This window comes from Apis florea, unplaced genomic scaffold, assembly GCF_048593485.1.
Source record: "Apis florea isolate Af1SG1 unplaced genomic scaffold, ASM4859348v1 contig_3813_pilon, whole genome shotgun sequence".
Taxonomy (NCBI): Eukaryota; Metazoa; Arthropoda; class Insecta; order Hymenoptera; family Apidae; genus Apis; species Apis florea.
Window position 1 is genome coordinate 791,326 of NW_028256869.1, and position 18,561 is coordinate 809,886.

Genomic DNA, 18,561 nt, shown 5'->3' on the forward strand with positions numbered 1-18,561 from the left:
TTCTTGAATAAAGTCTAATTCGATATAATTTTTTCCTTCTAATTTCTTGTTTAGACTTGTTTGTATTTAATTTGTAGTGCTATTCAATACTACTAATTGCGTTCCATGATTGGCCAATTTTATTAATAATATATTAACAAAGCCGTAAAGAAAATTTTTACAAATATGATGATATATAATTAAAAGAAATTGTTTTAAAAATTTATAAATTTTAATCTCACAATATATATGCAAGAATTTAAATTTCGAAATCGAACTTGCATAATTTTGACCAATATAAATATGTCGACAAATATGAATAGTACAACACAGATAAAGATGATTATAATAAATAACAAACAAACAATCTTAAAATATAATATAAAATAATAAACAATCTTATAATATATCTTTATATAACTTTGATTTACTATGAATGAATTAAATATTTAATTATCTTTATGCAACTTCATATATATTTATTATATTATATATTATATACATGTGCTACATTCACATTTGTCGACATACTTATATCGATTAAAATTACGCGCGTTCGATTTCAAAATTTAAATTTTAAATTCGTGAGATTAAAATTTATAAATTTCTCATATAAAAGAGAAATTTTAATGATTAATCATTATATCTACATTTTTGTGAATAATATATTTTATATAATTTAAATAGTTCATTACTTGATCATTAATAAAGAAAAACAAAAATATTATTGTTTTAAATGTTAAAATGGAAACGTCAATCAATGCAATCAATGTAACGAATATTGCCGATTGTGTCGTAGAATTGGTACATAATATTATTTAAATTAATGTATTTTATTTTTCCTTTCATAAATTATAAAAAATGTTTAAAATGTTTTTATATTTTTTTTTATTAGGTATCAAATTCTTTACACGTCAATGCTACATCAATTGCAATACGATTTCATAGTGAAGAACGTAAAATTCAAGTAATAGATAATGGTATAGGAATACCGAAAGTAGAATTAAAAACAATTGCAGAATATAATAACAAAAATTATTGTAATTATCCAATTGGATATGGTATTCATAACTGGAAAAAACAGACACTTATTAATATTCGTAGATTGTCTAATGCAATGATGATAACTTCTAGATGTTATAATTCATCTAAAACATATATGAAGGTAATATTTTTAAAAATAGATTTTAAATATCATTTCACAAAATTTAAAAATTTTTTGAAAATTTTTTTTATTAACAGATTTTTAAAATATATCAGAAATCAAACATTGTCAGAATTGAAAGAAGACCTTCTCAAGGTACCACAATAACTATTTATGGATTTCATGAATTATCCTTAAGCAAATGGAATATAACTTTTATGTATTATTTAATTGAAAACATTGCTATAGCCAATCCCCAAGTAAATAAATGCTTAATAATAAATTATATTTTTATATTTATTATATTTTATTTTTCATTGTACATATATACATACATATATATATAATATATATATATATATATATATATATATATATGTAAATATATATGTATAGAAATATATATATTATATTATATTATATTATATTTGCAGACTTCATTCACTATTAGAGATGATAAAATTAAAAAAATTACCATGATAATTACTAAGCCACATAATCCAATAAACATTTTTAAATTCTTATATAATAAAAAAGTGATCTTTCATAAAGTATGGTTTATAAAATCTATACAAAAATCTGATATCAAATTCTGTGCATATATTGGAATATCAAATTCTAATTTTACTGCCTCTCAGCATATTTTTATAAATAATAAACTTGTTCATTGTCCTTTAATTTTGCAAATAATTTCTACTATTTTTATCAATACATTAAAATTCTTCAAAAAACAAATAACAGAGAAAGAGACAATTTTTATTCTATTATTCATTATATGTACTGAATATATTTTTATTATAGAGAATGGAAAAAGAACTTTAATGCTTTCTAATATATATAATTTATTACAAAGTATTAAAAACAAGATAATAAATATTTTTATAAAAGACATTAAACCTTTGTCTGTTAACGATTTAAAATGTAGCAATAAAGCTAATAAACAAAAATCTAAAAACAATGAAATACAGCTAATTACAGATCATTTAATGCAAGTACATGTATCTGCTATGCAAAATATTAATACAAAAAACATTCAATTAACACTTTCTGAGTGGTCTAATTGGTCTGATTCTAAAAATTTGAAACAATGTGAAAATAATTCTTTAAGATTTTATAAACATTTTGATTTTTTACCAGAAAAATTACATAAACTATTGCGTAAAGATACAAAATTAATACAAACTAATATTTTAAATGCATATAATGAAAATTTATACTCAATTAAAATAAAATCTGGATTGCAAAGTAAATTAAATTTTTTGAAATTATTTTTTCAATTATAGGAAATTAAATTATAAAATCTAATTTATATTCTAAGTTTCAGATATATTACCTCATCAAGAAATTCATGTGCGTCTATGTAAAAATGAGCGATTTCGTGAATTTAAAATAAATAAAAAATTGTTAAAACTTATTAAAGTAAGTTGAAATAAGAAATAAAAATTGCAATAAGAAATGCATATAGATATAAACTACATTATTTATGTTTTTCAGATATTAGGACAGTTGAACAATGAACTAATAGTAGGATTAATAATTCAAAATAATATAAAGATGCTTTTATTAATAGATCAACATGCAGTTCATGAAAGGATAAGATATGAACAGTTACTTCATGGTAAAAATTTATAATATGATTTTACTATTGTTTATTTATGATATAATTTTTACTAATTTTAATATTTATAATATAATATAATTTCGTATAAAAGAAAATATTAAGAAATATAATTAAGATATATTAATTATAAAAAATTAATATATTTTTAGAATACAAATCACAAATAAGAAACCAACTATTTTCTATCAAATTGAAAAATCCTGTAGTTATACAACTATCTGCAAAGAGTTGCAATTTACTTTCATCTAATCATAAAATATTAAAAAGATTTGGTATAACTTTTAGTATATTAAATAACAACAATATAATAATACGAGCAGTGCCAGAATATTTAAAAAAAAACAATTATAGTGAATTGAAATTAAAGTTAAATATACAAAATCTTTTAAACGAATTAATACAAAATTCTACAAAATATATAAATTATCAAATTAATGATTTACCAGTTACGATACATAATGCAATTGTAATGAAAGCTTGCCATGGTAAGGTATGCTCTTTTTTCCTTTTGTATATTTATATATATTTTTAATTTCATAAACAATTTAACAAACATCATATATAATATATAAAGTATAAATAGAAAAGTTAATAGAATATATATTTTTCATTCATACATATTATTTAATATCAACAAATACATTATCATTATTATTTATGCTGAGTATTTTAGGAGCTATAAAATTTGGACATTCACTAACATTAAAAGAATGTAAGTGGCTTTTGAAATTATTAAATGAAACGAAAATTCCTACTCAATGTGCTCACGGACGACCATCCATAGTACCTTTATTAGAATTAACGAATTTAGAAACACGGCAGATGAAAACCGTTCAGGTATCTCTTTTATATTTTTTATGTATTTGAAAAAAATTCTAATTATATATTTATTTATCTATAAGAATTTAAATTCTTAAATTTTTTAATTCTTTTAAATATTTTTAATAAATTTTTCATTTGTTATATAATATTATATATATATATATATATATATATATATATATATATATATATATATAACATTCAACAAATCAATGTTATAACATATTAATCAAGTTCTAAAAGTAATCACATAAAATCTATTAAATGTTATAAAATGTTATAAAATTTTTGTCATAAATTTTATAACATTGTTATAAAATTTAAATTTTATAACATATGTTATAAATATTTTTCAATCAAATTAAATATCAGGATATCCCGAAATTAAAATATCTTTTCCAAAGTAATTGACTCTGCTTACAAAAATTACAAATTCAATTCCTCCTAAAGAAATTGGACAAACGTTATTCGGTCGAGTAAAAAAACAAATTGTATACAAAGCAAATTCCAATTCTGGTGATGTACCAACAAAGAGAGTTGTAATAGGTTGTACTATTCCATTTAATGATGAACGTATTTTTAAAACTGCGGCTTTCTATAGAACATAAGAAATATAACAGCAAACATTAGAAATATATGCAATTTTAATTATTAGTCATTATTCTTTGTTACTTACGTCACCCAATTTAACTTCTTTGATATATCCAAGATAATTGAGCTTCTTCTCTGTTTCTTGTTTCGCATAATAGATCCAATTATGTAATCCAATTATATCTGAATCAAATTGTTCAGCTAAGAACACTGTTTCAAAACCAGAACTTGATGCATCTCCGTCGATTCGTTTAAATTGAGAAAACCATATGCGTTTCATAGTGTCCTTAAACTCGAATTCATCATCTTGAATGTATCCTTTATCAACCAAAAATTTCATAGTTGTTTTTATCACGTCTGTTTCAAGAATTTTATCAAGAAGTTCAGATTCTTCTTTACGCTCTTCCGATGTAACCACCTCTTTTACTTTTACATCCAATTCATAATTATTATGTAACATTATTATGGCTTTTATTGTTGGAATTTCATAAGCTTCATCTTTCACATTTAGCAATCTAAAATACATTAAACATAAAAATTCGTAAATATATAAAACTTAGAATTCGCGTAATTTATTTTTTAATTTCATAAATTTCATAATTTCATAACATTCATAAATTCAATATTACAACAACATTCATAAATATAATACTTACGGTTCAGCAGCATCGTCGCTGGTACTATCATCTTTCTTCTGACCTTGCAAATTTATTGTTATATATTTAAAAGCATTATTCTTTTCTTTTTCAAATAGACTTTCTGTTAGTTTTTTAATGTCATCATTGGAAGTGATAAATCCCAATGGATTGGGATTATTTTGCGCCGATTCTTGAGAATTTGTGTTAGTTGGTGATGCATTGTTAGTACCTGCATTAATTTGGGAAGTTTGTGATGCTTCAACAGCAGATTGGGCTGTTTGAGTTGATTGAGATTGAACAGTTGATGTAGTTGTTGATTGAGCTACAGATGCAGCATTAACTACTGATTGTTCAGCATTTGAAATTGGGACAGGTGCAGTCCCATTATTATAATAATTATTATAAGTAATTTCAGTATGAGAACCCCCTCCAGTGCCTCTAGTGCCATATATTCCTCCTGGTAGTAATCTATTAACAGCTGCATTTACTCCTGCGCTTACACCAGCAAAAACAAATGCTTCTTTTGCAAGTTGTCCAATACCAGGTCTCTGTGCTTGCTGTACAAAGATTGCTTGCTGAGGTATCTGACCCATAGATGGATTGGATAGTCCCAATGGTGAATTATATGAGTGTCCTGGATTATATCCACCATAAGATGGTTGTGCTCCATAAGGTATATGTCCTCCTATTCCAGGATTACTATAACCACCTAATGGATTATTACCTAAAGAAGGGTTGTATCCTTGACCAAGTGAAGGATTATAACTTTGTCCAATTGATGGATTATAGGGTTGATTAGGATTTGTGTAGTAAGGATTACTTGCTGATTGACGAGGATATCCACCTAAAAATTATTATTAAATCTATTAATTTTTTATTATTTATTAAATATTTATAGTCTATAAATAATGTCTTATGTTATGGTTATAATTCATCTATTAAAAAAAAATATTGAATACCTGAGGGATTATAACCAGATTGTACATTCGTTGCACTAGTTTTAGCACTTTGTTCGGATATAGGAGCAGATGGTTTAGGAGCAGTATTAGTTCCAGTTGGTTTCTTATCTGGTATATTCCATCCTATTTTATTTGGATTTGAACTTCCTATATATATATAAAAAAAGTTATTATATAATTATTAAATAATTGATAAATCTAATTCTTAGTTTCAATTAATTAATCATCAATTGTAAAAAAAAATTAATCGATCTGCATAAATTAATCGGTAATTACACATATATTGAGAAATTATAATCACATATTATTGAGAAATAATGATTTTATTAAAAAATAAAAAATACAAATTTTATATATACATTTCAATATGAAACGATAAATAAAGATACAACATTTTACATATTTAATTAAGTAATATAAAATGAAAAATTACCTTGATTTGATGTTTGGGATATACGAGGACGAGGTGTTGATCTTGAACGAAATACAGATCCCCATCCACTACTTCCGGTTCTTCGTTTACTCGATTTTCCATTTCCAATATCAACTATGCATGACAAAAATCATTGTGATTAAATATAATATTTTTTGACAATTTACAAACTTTTCTAAAAATCGTATACAACTTGTATACATTATATACAAATTACTAGTTACTTAATTAACGAAGCGTGAAACGAATGAGATCACTGAATAAAATTTTGACGGATATTACGTATTCAAATAATTATCCTATATGAACAAAATGTAATCCATTCATCAAAATTTAAAGCATTATACGTAGAAGTTATTATTGGTTAAATGGAATATATCGAGTCAAAGAGTTTGAGTGGAATAATATCAATTTTATTAATATAAGTGCTCACGTATATTATACGATTCATAATATTCCACCCACAATTGAATGTCTCTATCATTCCATGATAGATTATTTGATGCAGCCTCTAACAATTTAACAATTTGCTAAATAAAATAATGATATATCGTTAACACGTCAACTTGATTATTTTCATTAAATCTATTTAATAGTAGAATAAAAAATAAAATGTTTAAAACATTAATATAATTGTTTGTAAATCATTTTAATAAAAATAAAGAAATATATTTTTAGGATTTTTTATGTTTTAATATATTATTATATTTGATATTAGAAAAAACTTTGGAATAATAAATAAAATTGTTAGATTAAAACCTATTATCGAAATGGTATCACTTAGAGAAATCTTGTTATATCAAGGATTTTCCCTAATTTTAAATACTCGTTAGTTTTTTAATTATGCCTACGAAACCATATTTGTTTCATGGAATTATTTAAGATTCATTGGAGTGACTCAACCACTGTATGATTACTTTCTAGAAGAACTACTTCTTTTTTTTTACTTCTTTACTTACACACTTATCAAATGCTGACAAGTGAATAATATTCGCATATGCTCGAATAAAACTGATTTCCTGGATGAATTTATTGTGATCTGTTCGGTTGAAATTTTATGATGCAATTTTATGTATAACTAAATGAATCATAGAATGATTTGTTTTTGAATAAATGCAATTTTTTTTTCTTTTCCAGAATTTGATTATTTCTCTTAAATTATTTAGAAATTTGAATTTCTGATTATTTCTATTTTAAAAAACTTTCGTCAAATTTATTCTCAAAGAATATTCCTCAAAAATATCTCATAAATATTTTTTAATGTTATAATTCATGGAATATTTTTCATAATTATCATAATAAAATCCAATAAATTCATCGCTACAATTAAACTGTTCAGTCAAAAAAAAATTTTTTACTATTTCAAATGATTAAACAATTTACAAAAAAAGACTTGCTTACCAAAAACAAACAACACAAAAATCGTACAAATTAGAATTAACTTGATGTTCATATTTCTGTTATCTAGTTTTTTCTATTTTTTTTTATAATTCAAAAAAAATCTTTCTGTAAATTGTCCGACACGCACTACTTGATGGTTAATCCGTTACTAAAAGACTTCCCACAAATTGATGCATATTACCCACGTTGAAAGTAGTTCAGAATTGACAGCATGAATTATACATTGTAGGTTTTTTCTCACTATTTTTTCTCATTATTATTTGATAAATTTACAATAAATAATAAAAATATAATAGAATAATTTAATAATAAACCCAAATATAATTATGTGTTTCTTCTGATTTTTGATTATTTGAATATTGTTTACAAATATACAATATAACTTTTTTCAAATTATTTAAAAATATCTTTTTCAATAAACAAATTTTTATATTATAATTATATTTTTCAGGAAAAATTAAATCTTAGTTCTCTGAAGTCATACCATGAAAAAAAAATTAAATATTAATTCAAGCAATTAATTTAAAAAATTTCAGAAGGAAACAAAATATATTATTTAATTTTTTATTTATAATAATAAATTACTCTTAATATAATTATTAATATGAATATTAATAATAAATTAATATTATAAAACATTATTTTTTTAATAATTTAATTTTTATTACGTATTAAATGAAATTATACATACATATATACATATATATATACTATACATTATATCAAATTCTAAATACAACTACTGCATATATATTATCATATTAAAAAATTGGAAGACCAAGATCTATAATTTCATTTCCGAAATATGTAAATGAATGAGTATAAATGTTAAACTTTGTACCATTAAAAGAAACTGGACAAAGATTATTTGATCTTGCATAAAAGCATATCGTGTACAAAGCCATTTCCAACTCAGGTAAAGTACCCACAAATATTGTTACATTTGATCTAACAATTCCATCTATTTGAAAATTTAATTTTACTAACGAAGCAATCTAAAAAAATAAATATATTAAATTATTAATATGATATTATTACAATGAATATGATTCTTTAATATTTTATTATTATTTTATAATTTATATTAAATAACTTACATTTCCAAAATCTAATTTATCTACATAACCCATATAATTTATACGTTTCAAAGATTCTAGATAATCGAAATAAATCCAATCTTGTATACCAATAACGGTTGTACCATAATTTTCAGATGCAAACACACGTTCAAATCCGCATGTACTTCCGCTGAATATAGTAAACCAAATTCGACGAAGTACATCTTTTCTTTCAAAATCATCTGGATCAATGAATCCATGATCAGCTAACCATTGCATAGCTATTGTCATCTCGTTTGTATTTAAAAATACATCAATCAAAATATTTTCTTGTTTTCTTGTTTCCAAGGTACGATTCAATTTTTTACGAAAATCATATTCGTAGCTATCGTATAGAGATCGTGTTACATAAATTGATGGATAATCTAACAAATTTGATTCTATTTCAAACAATCTAGAAGAAAAAATTAATAAAAATTAAAAACAATTGAAATCAGTTAGAAGTAAAAAAATGTAAATGATTAGAACATACGATTCTTTAGCTTCATCTGTTATGTTAAGAGATGTAACTTGAGTTTGTAGATTCAGTTTTATAAATTTATATATATTGTGCGAACTTTTTGCAAATAGTTCTTCTGATATTTTAAAAAGTTCATCATCCGAAATTTTATAAAAAAATTTGTTATTTATGCTTATAGAATTATTAGATAGATTCTTTTGATTACTTGACACAATTATAGAAGTATTTATATTCTCATTTATATGAGATTCAATAATGGGTGTTTTGATTCTAACTGAATTTGAACAAAATATATTAATAGGAATGTATAATATTTGATACATATAGAATATGATAAAGAAACTTTCCTGATAAAGAAACTTACCTTCTTCTATATTAGAAGTAAATATGCCATTTGAATTATTAGGAAATCCTTGTAATACATTTGTGGAATTCATTTTCTCATCATTAACTCCAAGTGCAGTATTAAAATATTGATTGTTATAAGTAATATGAGTTGTAGTTGCTGAAGTAGAATCAGGTCTATTTTCCACATAGTTAGTATGAGGATTTAATATTCTATTGACACCTGCATTAATAGTTGAAAATACAAGAGCTTCTTTGATCATTTGACCAAAATCAGAATTTTGTTGCCTTGGTTCCATTAAAATAGTTTGACCAGGTACAAATGATTGTACTGCAGGTTGTGCTAATATATGTGTTGGATAAAAAGGTTGTCCATGTGTATTATAAATACCTTCAGAAGAATGTACAGAATAAGGATTTCTTAATGGCATTGAACTTGTTTGGTAAATTGGAGAAGAAACTGAATTTGGCCATGTGTTATTTAAAGGCATATGATGTGTAGGATAAGGAGGATAATTTTTCATATGTATAGATTGAGTATTAGCCGAAGTTATATGACTCTGTGGAAAAACATAATCTTTGAATCCAATTGGAGGTGGTCGAGAACTTGGTATAATTGATTGATTCGATATAGGTGGCTTATTAATTATATGTGTTTGAACTGTAGTTTGTCTATTATTTCCTAAATAGGGATTGCTCCAGGAAAAATTTTTTTTATGTGATGTTATTTGACCTACAATATATATATTTTTATAACAATAGCATTGAATATGTTTATATTATTTATACCATAATTTTGTGCTGTAGCAGATTTCATAGTATGATCTTGTTGTGGTGCAGATGGATAAAAAGATGAAGTTTGTTTGTTTTCATTTTTTTGTTTTCTTCCATTTTGTAAAACTAAAATAGGTTTTGTAGAATATGATGATTGAAAAGACTTTCTTCGAATTAATTAAAAAAAATTTCATATAATTTGTATTTTATAATTAATATATCATAAAATGAACAAAATAACACTTACTTAATTGTGTAGCTCCTCTACTTTCAGCATTTAAGAACTCTGTATTAATATTTTTATTTGCTTGAGCTATAAATAGTTTTAAAATTATAAACAATATTAATGTGTATGTAAATAAATATTTAATAATATATTTAAAATTAGCTAAATATAATAAATAATATATAGATATAAAATAGATAGCAAATTAAAACAGGGAAGTTTTCTATGAGATGTAGATATAGAAAATCCTTTTAAAAATGATTGATATTCACCAATATTATGATTAGGATTTACTCTATTTGATGTATCCTTTGAAAATCCATATGATTTTCTACTTCCAGATTTTCCATTTGATTTTATGCTTTTACCAAAACCTCTTCCAATATTAATTTTTGTATTAATATTATCTAAAGTAAATAACAAAATCATTAATAAAAATATTATATTATCTAAAAGTTATTATATTATCTAAAAGTAAATAACAAAATCATTAATAAAAATATTATATAACAAAATAAACTATACTTACTAATTAAGATAACACAAATAAATATAAAGAAAAATGTTTTTATAAATTTCATTATTACTATAAACACTGCATATAATATTATAAAAATATTATAAATTATATATTAATATTTTCAAAGTATTTAAGAAATAAATGCTTATATTATATATATATATTATCAAACCTTTTGTCATACTAAATGCATTATATTTTGCAATATATTTAAATCATATTATAAAGATCATTGCCAATGACCCATAGATAGATATGGATATCTTTAATAATAAACACATTTCTTAATAAATTTTTATTTATTCTTAATAACCTTCACCAGAATATTCTTTATAAAAATATTATAAAATATACATTTTATAAATTTGTTCATATAATTAATAACAATGATATAATAATAGTAATAATATATAATAATACATTAATAATACTTTAATAATAAAGTATGAATAAGTATTTAAAATTCATGCCGATATATTAATTTTTTATTATTATTAATAATTACATAGTGTTTTTTTTAAAATAATAAAATAGTATTAGCACAGCCTTTCAAATTTAATAAAAATACTGAAATAATGCTTCAAAAAAGATATTTTTTAAAAAATATAACATTTTTTTATTTTTCTTTTGCAATATATCTATTTAAAATTGCTTCACTAGCATAATCTGGAACTGATAATTGTCGGAATGCTTCATCATCTACAAAGCAAATTTCATGACCATCCTAAAAATATTTATAATTATTATTAATATTTCATTAATAATTTATATTTGAAAAAGCAGAGTATTATAATAATTGTACTTACTGGGTCAGCAAGAATAATTACTCTGACAGAAGTTTTTCCTGGAGTATCTAAAGTGATTAAATCAGTTAATATTTTATATCCATTATCTTTAATTTTCTTTTGAATTTCTGGTTGTTCTGCATAAGGAATTGAAAATGCTATGCGTCCATAAGCTGCAGCATGATTAATTTCAGTACCTAATTAAATGAAATTGTATGTTTTATTATTATGAATTTATTAAAATATGTAATAATATCATAAATTACCAATATCTATAAATTCAATTTTTGCTTGATCTTTATCATATCCTAATAATACACTTTTCTCAGTTTGATTAAATATTTTTAATTCTAAAATATTTTTCCAATAAGCAATAGTTTTTTGAAGATTTGAACTAGATAAAGTTACTTTTTCAACAGGATCTGTAAATATAATGGAAAAATATATTTTTACTTGTTAAAATTATTAATATTTTAATACATTTTAATATTAATACCTTTATTTTGGGGTTGTGGTTCATCTATAATATAGTATTTGTAACCACCAGGTGCTTGTAAAACAAATATTCCATTTTCTTCTTTTATTGGCCACCCATCTAAATGTGCCCTTTGTAGTACTTCTTTAGATCGAATAGTTATTCCATCAAAATCATTTCCCATTTTATATTCCTTAATCCCATAATTATAAGTTAATTCTATTACAAAATGAGTATCTTCTGTTCCATATCCTATCATAGTTTTGCTCCATCTATTTCCATATGGTCTGCAATGCAAAATAATTATAATATTTAAATATAATATTATATAATATAATGATAAAATATTTAATCATAATAATTTATTCCAATTTATTCTTTTATTTCTTTTATTTATTAAATTCAATTTATTCTTTTGGATATTATATTTTAAATATAATACAATTAAACGATAAAGAAAACAAAAACATATCATGACTGAATTTAATTACGAACCCATTGCAAGCCGCTTCGCAACCTTCAGCAAATTCTTCATGTCGTAATACCTGCAAAAAAGAACTTCTATAAAAATGAATCGCTTTATATTATTAAAGTCCTAACCTTCATTCCAAGAATTTCTCGATAAAATTTAATTGTTAATTTTCGATCTGGTATTTTAAATACAAAATGAAGTGCTCGTCCAGTGACCATTTTTAAGAAACCTATTTTTGCAGAAAAAATATTTCCAACTTCTTGATAGATACAAATCTTTACTCTGCTCACTAGTTACTAATCTTCCTTGAAGGAAAATCACTGACTATACGTTTGCAGTTTTTATTAGTCACTAATTATCAATTTTATACGATTCAGGTATTTATGTTGCACAATAATTTTTACTTATGTATATATACATAAGTAATGATATAAGTATTATATTATGTATATAATATGTATTATATCTACAAACAATATTTTATCAATTCTTATAAAAAATAGATATATTTTTTCGCGATTAACTTATAACTTATATCATGCTTACAATAAAGGGGGCGCTCAAATAAAAAATTTGATGCAATTCAGTCTTGTCATCAACGCGAAATCAAGTAGCAGACGATATATGAGATAATGTCAAAATACATATATAATTTATGCTCCTCATTAAATTAAAAGTGATTGATCTTTTTTTAATTAAAATATTATAATTATAATATTAATATATAATTAATTAAAAAATTAAAATATTTTATTCATTAGACAAGATTTATAAATAGATATGATAGAAAATCTTGCAGCTAAATTATGTTTACTTTTACCAGAAAAAGCTCATTCAGGTAATTATTATAACATATAACTTTTAAATAATATTAATGATATTATTTATAAAATCTTAAAAAATTATATAATATTAATGCAAATTACAATGAAAATATTTATTGTATATATAAATATATATTTGATTATGTGATTTGATATTTGAAATAGAATATTGAAAAAAAATAAAATTATTATTATAATTAAAATTGAATATATCATGATTTTTAGCAGAGCAATGGAAATTATTAGGTCAAGAAAAGGATGGATCTCTATTAGTTGGATGGACAGAAGAAACTATAAAAGACAATATAAGCATATCATATACAGTTATAGGCCATTACGACCGGATTAACGATAAGTTACAAGTATATTATAATTTATAATAATTAAAATTTTATTATACAAAATATATATTACAAATAAATTAAAATATAATATGAATGCAGGTATTGCATCAATTCTTAGAAGTACTAAACATTGTACAAGCAACAATAAATCAAAATCGTACTGTTTTTGGATATGTAACAAAACAAAAAATTTGTATAGATACAAATGTAAATTCAGAATCTATAGATAAAAATATATCAACTGAAACTGAAATGTATGAAGCATTTATTGTTGAATTAAAAGGAAAAGAAATCAAAATACATAGTTTAGATACAAAGAAATCTAAACAAGTGAGAATTCAATTTCTATATAAAGAAAAAGAACATGGACAATGGGATAAATTTTTATTATTAATTCATCAAGAATGTAAGAATCATATAATACATATATAAAGTATATTTCAATATTTCTTATGAATTACTCAATTTAATTATTCCATGTTATAGATGTGGTAATATATACAATAGTGTTTGATACATCAGTATCAGATTTTTATTCAATACAAGACTTAAAATTTGAATCATTAGTTAAAGCATTTATTTGGGCTCAATGGGACATGATAAATCAAGTCCTATATTATATACATCATAAAAAAATTCCAGTAAGTTTAGTTTCTGAAGATGAAGAGGAAAAAGAAAATAAATCAATAAGAACCAATCCAACATTGAGTGGTCTTCAATTTCATGATGAATTACCTCATGAGACAGTAGTAAGTAACTTAATCTAATAATAATTTCAGTATATTTCAAACTACTTATTTCTTATTTTTCCCAGTTAAATATACCATTGAATTTACCTCAATTATCAACTTCTTCAAACTGTGGAACTTATGAAGATGATGTTATACCTTTAAGAGTTCATGATTGTTCTTTAGATCTCATTGTAGTTTCTGATTCTAAAGGAATGGTCTGTGTTTGCCATCATTATTTATATCGTCCAATAAAACCACAGCAGCATGTACTTAATTCATTGACTGAATCTAACACGGTACACTTTGCATATTCTGTAACACTTCTTCATCATAGTTGTGTGATTCATTGTGTTATACCAGGTATACCATGGTCTTATGCTAAACTTATACGACCAACGTTTGCAATATATGAACATCATCATATGATTGTTCTTGTACCAAGTTTGTTTACTCATCTTCTCGAAATTGGAACAAATCATGAACCATGTTGTCATATCTTATGTGGTCCTCTAACTTCTCTTCCATCTCATTCTTCATATTTGGTACCATTGCTTGAATTAGAAAATAATAATAAAGGAAATAAGAAGAAATATGATACAGTTTTTTTAGAAGGAAATAATATATCTCAATTTAATACAAATATACTAACAATAGATTTGCCTACATTGGATTTAGTACAATTAACAATTTCATCCGATTTTCTTACCGAAGTATTTCGTAAAGAAAATTCGGCAGAAGTACGCTTGGGTATATTACATTACTTTCTTTGTCATAAAAATGATCTGGATATTATTTCAGAATTAGTATGCTCGATTGCAGAGAAACCTAGATCGTTGGAAATTGTACGATACATGCAAGAAATTCTTATTGGCGGTTCATATGCCTTAGTACAAAAAAATTTATTAGCAGATGCTGTACCTTTATTGGCTTTACTACCCGTTACAACTATGGAAGAGTATATAAGTTTTGAAATAAAAGTCAATGATTTAAGTGTAACATTGAGTCATGAAAAACTTTGGAATACATCAGTAATGTTATTATCACCACAACAAAGATTGATTCCATATCGTAGTGATTTATGGACTAGATTATGGGATCAACTTAGTAAAAATAATGGAGATAAAACAAGATTTAAGCCAAGTAAAATTGCAGAAAAATTGTTAGTTTCTTTAGCATGTTATCAACCTGAAGCATTATCTAGATCCAGTACTCCAATGTCTCCAAGTGGAGGGTAATAATTTAGACAAATTTTTGTTTTATCTATTTAATTATATAAATGTAAAAACTTCTATATCATTAAATAAATTTATATTTTAATTTCAACATTTTTTTCTTAATTTTAACAATATAAATTTTATAAAATATGAAATAAAAATTAATTTCAATAAATAATATTACAGATTAGTTGTGACTACAGTGTCACTTGGAGATTTAACAAGTGGTCGTAACAATAAATTAATAGATTCTAATTTGCCATTTAATGAAATAGAAAGTTGTACTGCTTCTAAACAGGAGCATATTGTATCAGTAAATTTACGGGAATTATCGATGTATTTATTAAAACATGGTACTCAAACATCAATAACATATGTTAAGGGATCATGTACTCCATTACATGTTCATGCTATGGCAACCAGGCATGTAGCAGCGCAATTAGAAACGTCACGGACTCTTTGTCAAATGTTATGTCGAGCAGCTAATATTGATCCACGAATTGAACAAGAACGTGGTTTCATTCTTGTGTAAGTAAATCATTAATTATATATAAATTAATTATTTATATTTGATTATAAAATTTAAAATAATTATATAATTTTTCATTGAGAAATAATTTCAGTGATCAATTAGATGAAATAAAACGATGGTTATTATTCGTATTGTTGGAACGCTATAGACGTTCAATAGAGAGTATAGCATTTCCGGCACCGCAAGGATTTACATCATTTTTCACTTACCTTGGATATAGAACATTAAAATATTCCATGTTTTTACAATATGTACAACGATCAGTATTTGAATTACAAGTTGATGTCAGCAAAATTATCATGGCTGGTACATTTTTTAAAATAAAAATATATATTTTTTTTAATTTTTTATATTTAAACTTTTGTTTAATCAATATTTTTTACAGATATCAGTGACACAAAAGAAAATGCCATTCGTAAATTAACTTTATTATCTTTATTACCAAAATCTCGAGCAAAAAGACTTTTAAATCAATGGTTACATCCTGTAAGTTTTATGTTAAGAGCTCGTGAACATGCTGCGAACATTTTATCTGGAGAAGTATGTCAAAATCGTGGTAGAACTTCGCAACATAAAAATCATCATAATGGTAAAAATAAATAATTAACTTGAAAAGTCAAATATTCATTAATAGTTTCTTTTTTTTTAAATAAATTGTATATAGGCTTAGCGGCATTTCCTTCAGCAGATCGTTTATCTCCTTTAGATACATTCCTTGATCTTCTTACAGCAAAAGGTATAAATTTAAATTTATTAAATCATATAAATTATTTTGATCATTTATTGATTTTATTTTTCAGCTAGTTTAACTGAATTAGATTTTGGTCTACTTATAGAAGCTACAATAACATCTACCGAAGATTTTTTATAAATATTTTAATTTTTTTTAATTTATTTGTATGTAGTTGAAAACGTATGCGCAAATGATTATTCGAAATGCGCAAAGTGCCATTAATATCTTCCATCATATATATATATATATATATATATATATATATATATATATATGATGGAAGATATTTACTATTAAGATATATATTATTTATAAATATGTAATTTTTATTTTATTTTATAAATTTCCATATATACGTCGCGCAATTTTTAGTTTTACAAGATAAATGTCAAATAAAATAATGCTTATAAATTTATAACTATATAATTTTACATGTTTCAATTTGTATTATTTTAAAGTTGGATAAACTAAAATGAATATTTTTATTGATGCTTTAAAAATACTTTATATTTTATAGTGTATATGTATACTATTATGTATACTATAATGTTTATTCAATTTTATTTATAATCTGGTTATTTTATAATATAATTTTATAGATATTTTACAACAACTAGATTCTCATTTTTATATATGTTTATATATATGTTTACTATATATTTTATATAATAATATTTATTAAGTTGAATTTTTGAATACACTATCATAATTTTATATTAATGTTATGAATTAATTTAATGAAAAAGATATATGATTTTGTGCATTTACATTAATTTATTAATATACAATGTTAAAACAAAAAATCCAAAATTTTAAGAACTTATACATATGTTAGTAATAATTGTATTGAATTAAGATTCTGTTGAATCAAGTTTTTATTCAATATGTTGCAATGGAACTCATTCATGATAATAAATTCAATAATAAAAATCGATTTTATGTTGAAAATATTGATTGTAAGATAATTAAATAATTCTATATTGATTGGACATTTTTTGCTTTTCTTATTAATAATATATTCTTGTAAATACTATAAGCTCATTTTGAATCCTTTTTTTTAACATTCTATATATTACAGATATATGTTACATATTATATTTTATTGCATTATTAAAATTTTTAAGTTGTTAATATATCAATAATATATTAATATTAAATTATTAATATATTAAATGTATCAATCTACTTTCTTTTTATAAGAGAATTATAATCTTTTATGCAAATTTTTTATATATATTATGAAAAATATTAATAAGATTACATATCAAAAGATATGTACAGACATACAGTATTAATAATTTTTATGTAAAAGTCAATAAAAATATGTAGAAAGTAATTTCATGTTTTAATGTTTACTATTTTATCTAAACCTAAAATTTTATATTTAAAAAGAAAAAAATTGATTTTAAATTTACGCGCT

General features: G+C 22.9%; 5 protein-coding genes across 11 annotated transcripts; 2 read left to right on the plus strand and 3 right to left on the minus strand.

Annotated features, from left to right (window-relative positions):
* Positions 1 to 494: 494 nt before the first annotated feature.
* LOC105736858 (uncharacterized) lies at positions 495 to 3,353 on the plus strand. Its single transcript, XM_086917148.1, has 7 exons — positions 495 to 783; positions 875 to 1,144; positions 1,222 to 1,383; positions 1,558 to 2,368; positions 2,448 to 2,542; positions 2,618 to 2,741; positions 2,894 to 3,353. The coding sequence occupies exons 1-7, from the start codon at positions 724 to 726 to the stop codon at positions 3,274 to 3,276; spliced, it is 1,905 nt and encodes a 634-aa protein (XP_086773274.1). The 5' UTR covers positions 495 to 723; the 3' UTR covers positions 3,277 to 3,353.
* LOC100864692 (uncharacterized) lies at positions 3,243 to 7,757 on the minus strand. The gene is made up of 6 exons (XM_003698500.4): positions 7,589 to 7,757; positions 6,188 to 6,301; positions 5,755 to 5,901; positions 4,814 to 5,639; positions 4,243 to 4,672; positions 3,243 to 4,161 (listed from the first exon to the last, which is right to left on the minus strand). Exons 1-6 carry the CDS (start codon positions 7,638 to 7,640, stop codon positions 3,928 to 3,930), a joined length of 1,803 nt encoding a protein of 600 aa, XP_003698548.1. The 5' UTR covers positions 7,641 to 7,757; the 3' UTR covers positions 3,243 to 3,927.
* Positions 7,758 to 8,229: 472 nt separating this feature from the next.
* Positions 8,230 to 11,258, minus strand: LOC100864928 (uncharacterized). Of its 3 annotated transcripts, none has more exons than XM_086917165.1 (8): positions 11,041 to 11,258; positions 10,784 to 10,918; positions 10,533 to 10,598; positions 10,301 to 10,411; positions 9,531 to 10,244; positions 9,179 to 9,440; positions 8,686 to 9,100; positions 8,230 to 8,583 (listed from the first exon to the last, which is right to left on the minus strand). In XM_086917165.1, the coding sequence occupies exons 1-8, from the start codon at positions 11,090 to 11,092 to the stop codon at positions 8,350 to 8,352; spliced, it is 1,989 nt and encodes a 662-aa protein (XP_086773291.1). In that variant the 5' UTR covers positions 11,093 to 11,258; the 3' UTR covers positions 8,230 to 8,349. The 3 variants fall into 3 exon arrangements, with proteins under 3 accessions (XP_086773291.1, XP_031775682.2, XP_086773290.1); XM_031919822.2 differs by having other exon boundaries at positions 10,301 to 10,452; positions 10,529 to 10,598; positions 11,041 to 11,194; XM_086917164.1 differs by having other exon boundaries at positions 9,179 to 10,244; positions 11,041 to 11,195.
* pigeon (gamma-secretase activating protein pigeon) lies at positions 8,363 to 17,559 on the plus strand. Of its 5 annotated transcripts, none has more exons than XM_086917150.1 (12): positions 12,762 to 13,140; positions 13,317 to 13,439; positions 13,525 to 13,601; positions 13,813 to 13,949; positions 14,031 to 14,337; positions 14,418 to 14,680; positions 14,746 to 15,893; positions 16,063 to 16,404; positions 16,500 to 16,714; positions 16,794 to 16,997; positions 17,073 to 17,144; positions 17,209 to 17,559. In XM_086917150.1, the coding sequence occupies exons 3-12, from the start codon at positions 13,544 to 13,546 to the stop codon at positions 17,277 to 17,279; spliced, it is 2,817 nt and encodes a 938-aa protein (XP_086773276.1). In that variant the 5' UTR covers positions 12,762 to 13,140; positions 13,317 to 13,439; positions 13,525 to 13,543; the 3' UTR covers positions 17,280 to 17,559. The 5 variants fall into 5 exon arrangements, with proteins under 5 accessions (XP_086773278.1, XP_086773276.1, XP_086773277.1 ...); XM_086917151.1 differs by having other exon boundaries at positions 12,771 to 13,140; positions 13,816 to 13,949; XM_003698506.4 differs by lacking the exon at positions 13,317 to 13,439 and having other exon boundaries at positions 12,804 to 13,140.
* LOC100865046 (glyoxalase domain-containing protein 4) lies at positions 11,312 to 13,270 on the minus strand. The gene is made up of 6 exons (XM_086917192.1): positions 12,892 to 13,270; positions 12,787 to 12,836; positions 12,313 to 12,578; positions 12,083 to 12,238; positions 11,838 to 12,013; positions 11,312 to 11,755 (listed from the first exon to the last, which is right to left on the minus strand). Exons 1-6 carry the CDS (start codon positions 12,979 to 12,981, stop codon positions 11,648 to 11,650), a joined length of 846 nt encoding a protein of 281 aa, XP_086773318.1. The 5' UTR covers positions 12,982 to 13,270; the 3' UTR covers positions 11,312 to 11,647.
* Positions 17,560 to 18,561: the final 1,002 nt, after the last annotated feature.

Excerpts from the sequence above, each read along its gene's own strand:
- pigeon (XM_086917150.1), top strand. The coding sequence starts at position 13,544 with ATGATAGAAAATCTTGCAGCTAAATTATGTTTACTTTTACCAGAAAAA. Across the intron at positions 14,338-14,417 it reads ATTATTAATTCATCAAGAAT|ATGTGGTAATATATACAATA; the intron begins GTAAGAATCATA and ends TCCATGTTATAG. Across the intron at positions 16,405-16,499 it reads GAACGTGGTTTCATTCTTGT|TGATCAATTAGATGAAATAA; the intron begins GTAAGTAAATCA and ends AAATAATTTCAG.
- LOC100865046 (XM_086917192.1), bottom strand. The coding sequence starts at position 12,981 with ATGGTCACTGGACGAGCACTTCATTTTGTATTTAAAATACCAGATCGA. Across the intron at positions 12,579-12,786 it reads TGCGAAGCGGCTTGCAATGG|ACCATATGGAAATAGATGGA; the intron begins GTTCGTAATTAA and ends TTTGCATTGCAG. Across the intron at positions 12,014-12,082 it reads AATTGAATTTATAGATATTG|GTACTGAAATTAATCATGCT; the intron begins GTAATTTATGAT and ends TCATTTAATTAG.
- LOC105736858 (XM_086917148.1), top strand. The coding sequence starts at position 724 with ATGGAAACGTCAATCAATGCAATCAATGTAACGAATATTGCCGATTGT. Across the intron at positions 2,369-2,447 it reads AATAAAATCTGGATTGCAAA|ATATATTACCTCATCAAGAA; the intron begins GTAAATTAAATT and ends TCTAAGTTTCAG. Across the intron at positions 2,543-2,617 it reads AATTGTTAAAACTTATTAAA|ATATTAGGACAGTTGAACAA; the intron begins GTAAGTTGAAAT and ends TATGTTTTTCAG.
- LOC100864928 (XM_086917164.1), bottom strand. The coding sequence starts at position 11,092 with ATGAAATTTATAAAAACATTTTTCTTTATATTTATTTGTGTTATCTTA. Across the intron at positions 10,919-11,040 it reads TATTTGTGTTATCTTAATTA|ATAATATTAATACAAAAATT; the intron begins GTAAGTATAGTT and ends TATTTACTTTAG. Across the intron at positions 10,412-10,532 it reads TAGAGGAGCTACACAATTAA|TTTTACAAAATGGAAGAAAA; the intron begins GTAAGTGTTATT and ends AACCTATTTTAG.
- LOC100864692 (XM_003698500.4), bottom strand. The coding sequence starts at position 7,640 with ATGAACATCAAGTTAATTCTAATTTGTACGATTTTTGTGTTGTTTGTT. Across the intron at positions 6,302-7,588 it reads TTTTGTGTTGTTTGTTTTTG|TTGATATTGGAAATGGAAAA; the intron begins GTAAGCAAGTCT and ends TGTCATGCATAG. Across the intron at positions 5,902-6,187 it reads ATCCCAAACATCAAATCAAG|GAAGTTCAAATCCAAATAAA; the intron begins GTAATTTTTCAT and ends ATATATATATAG.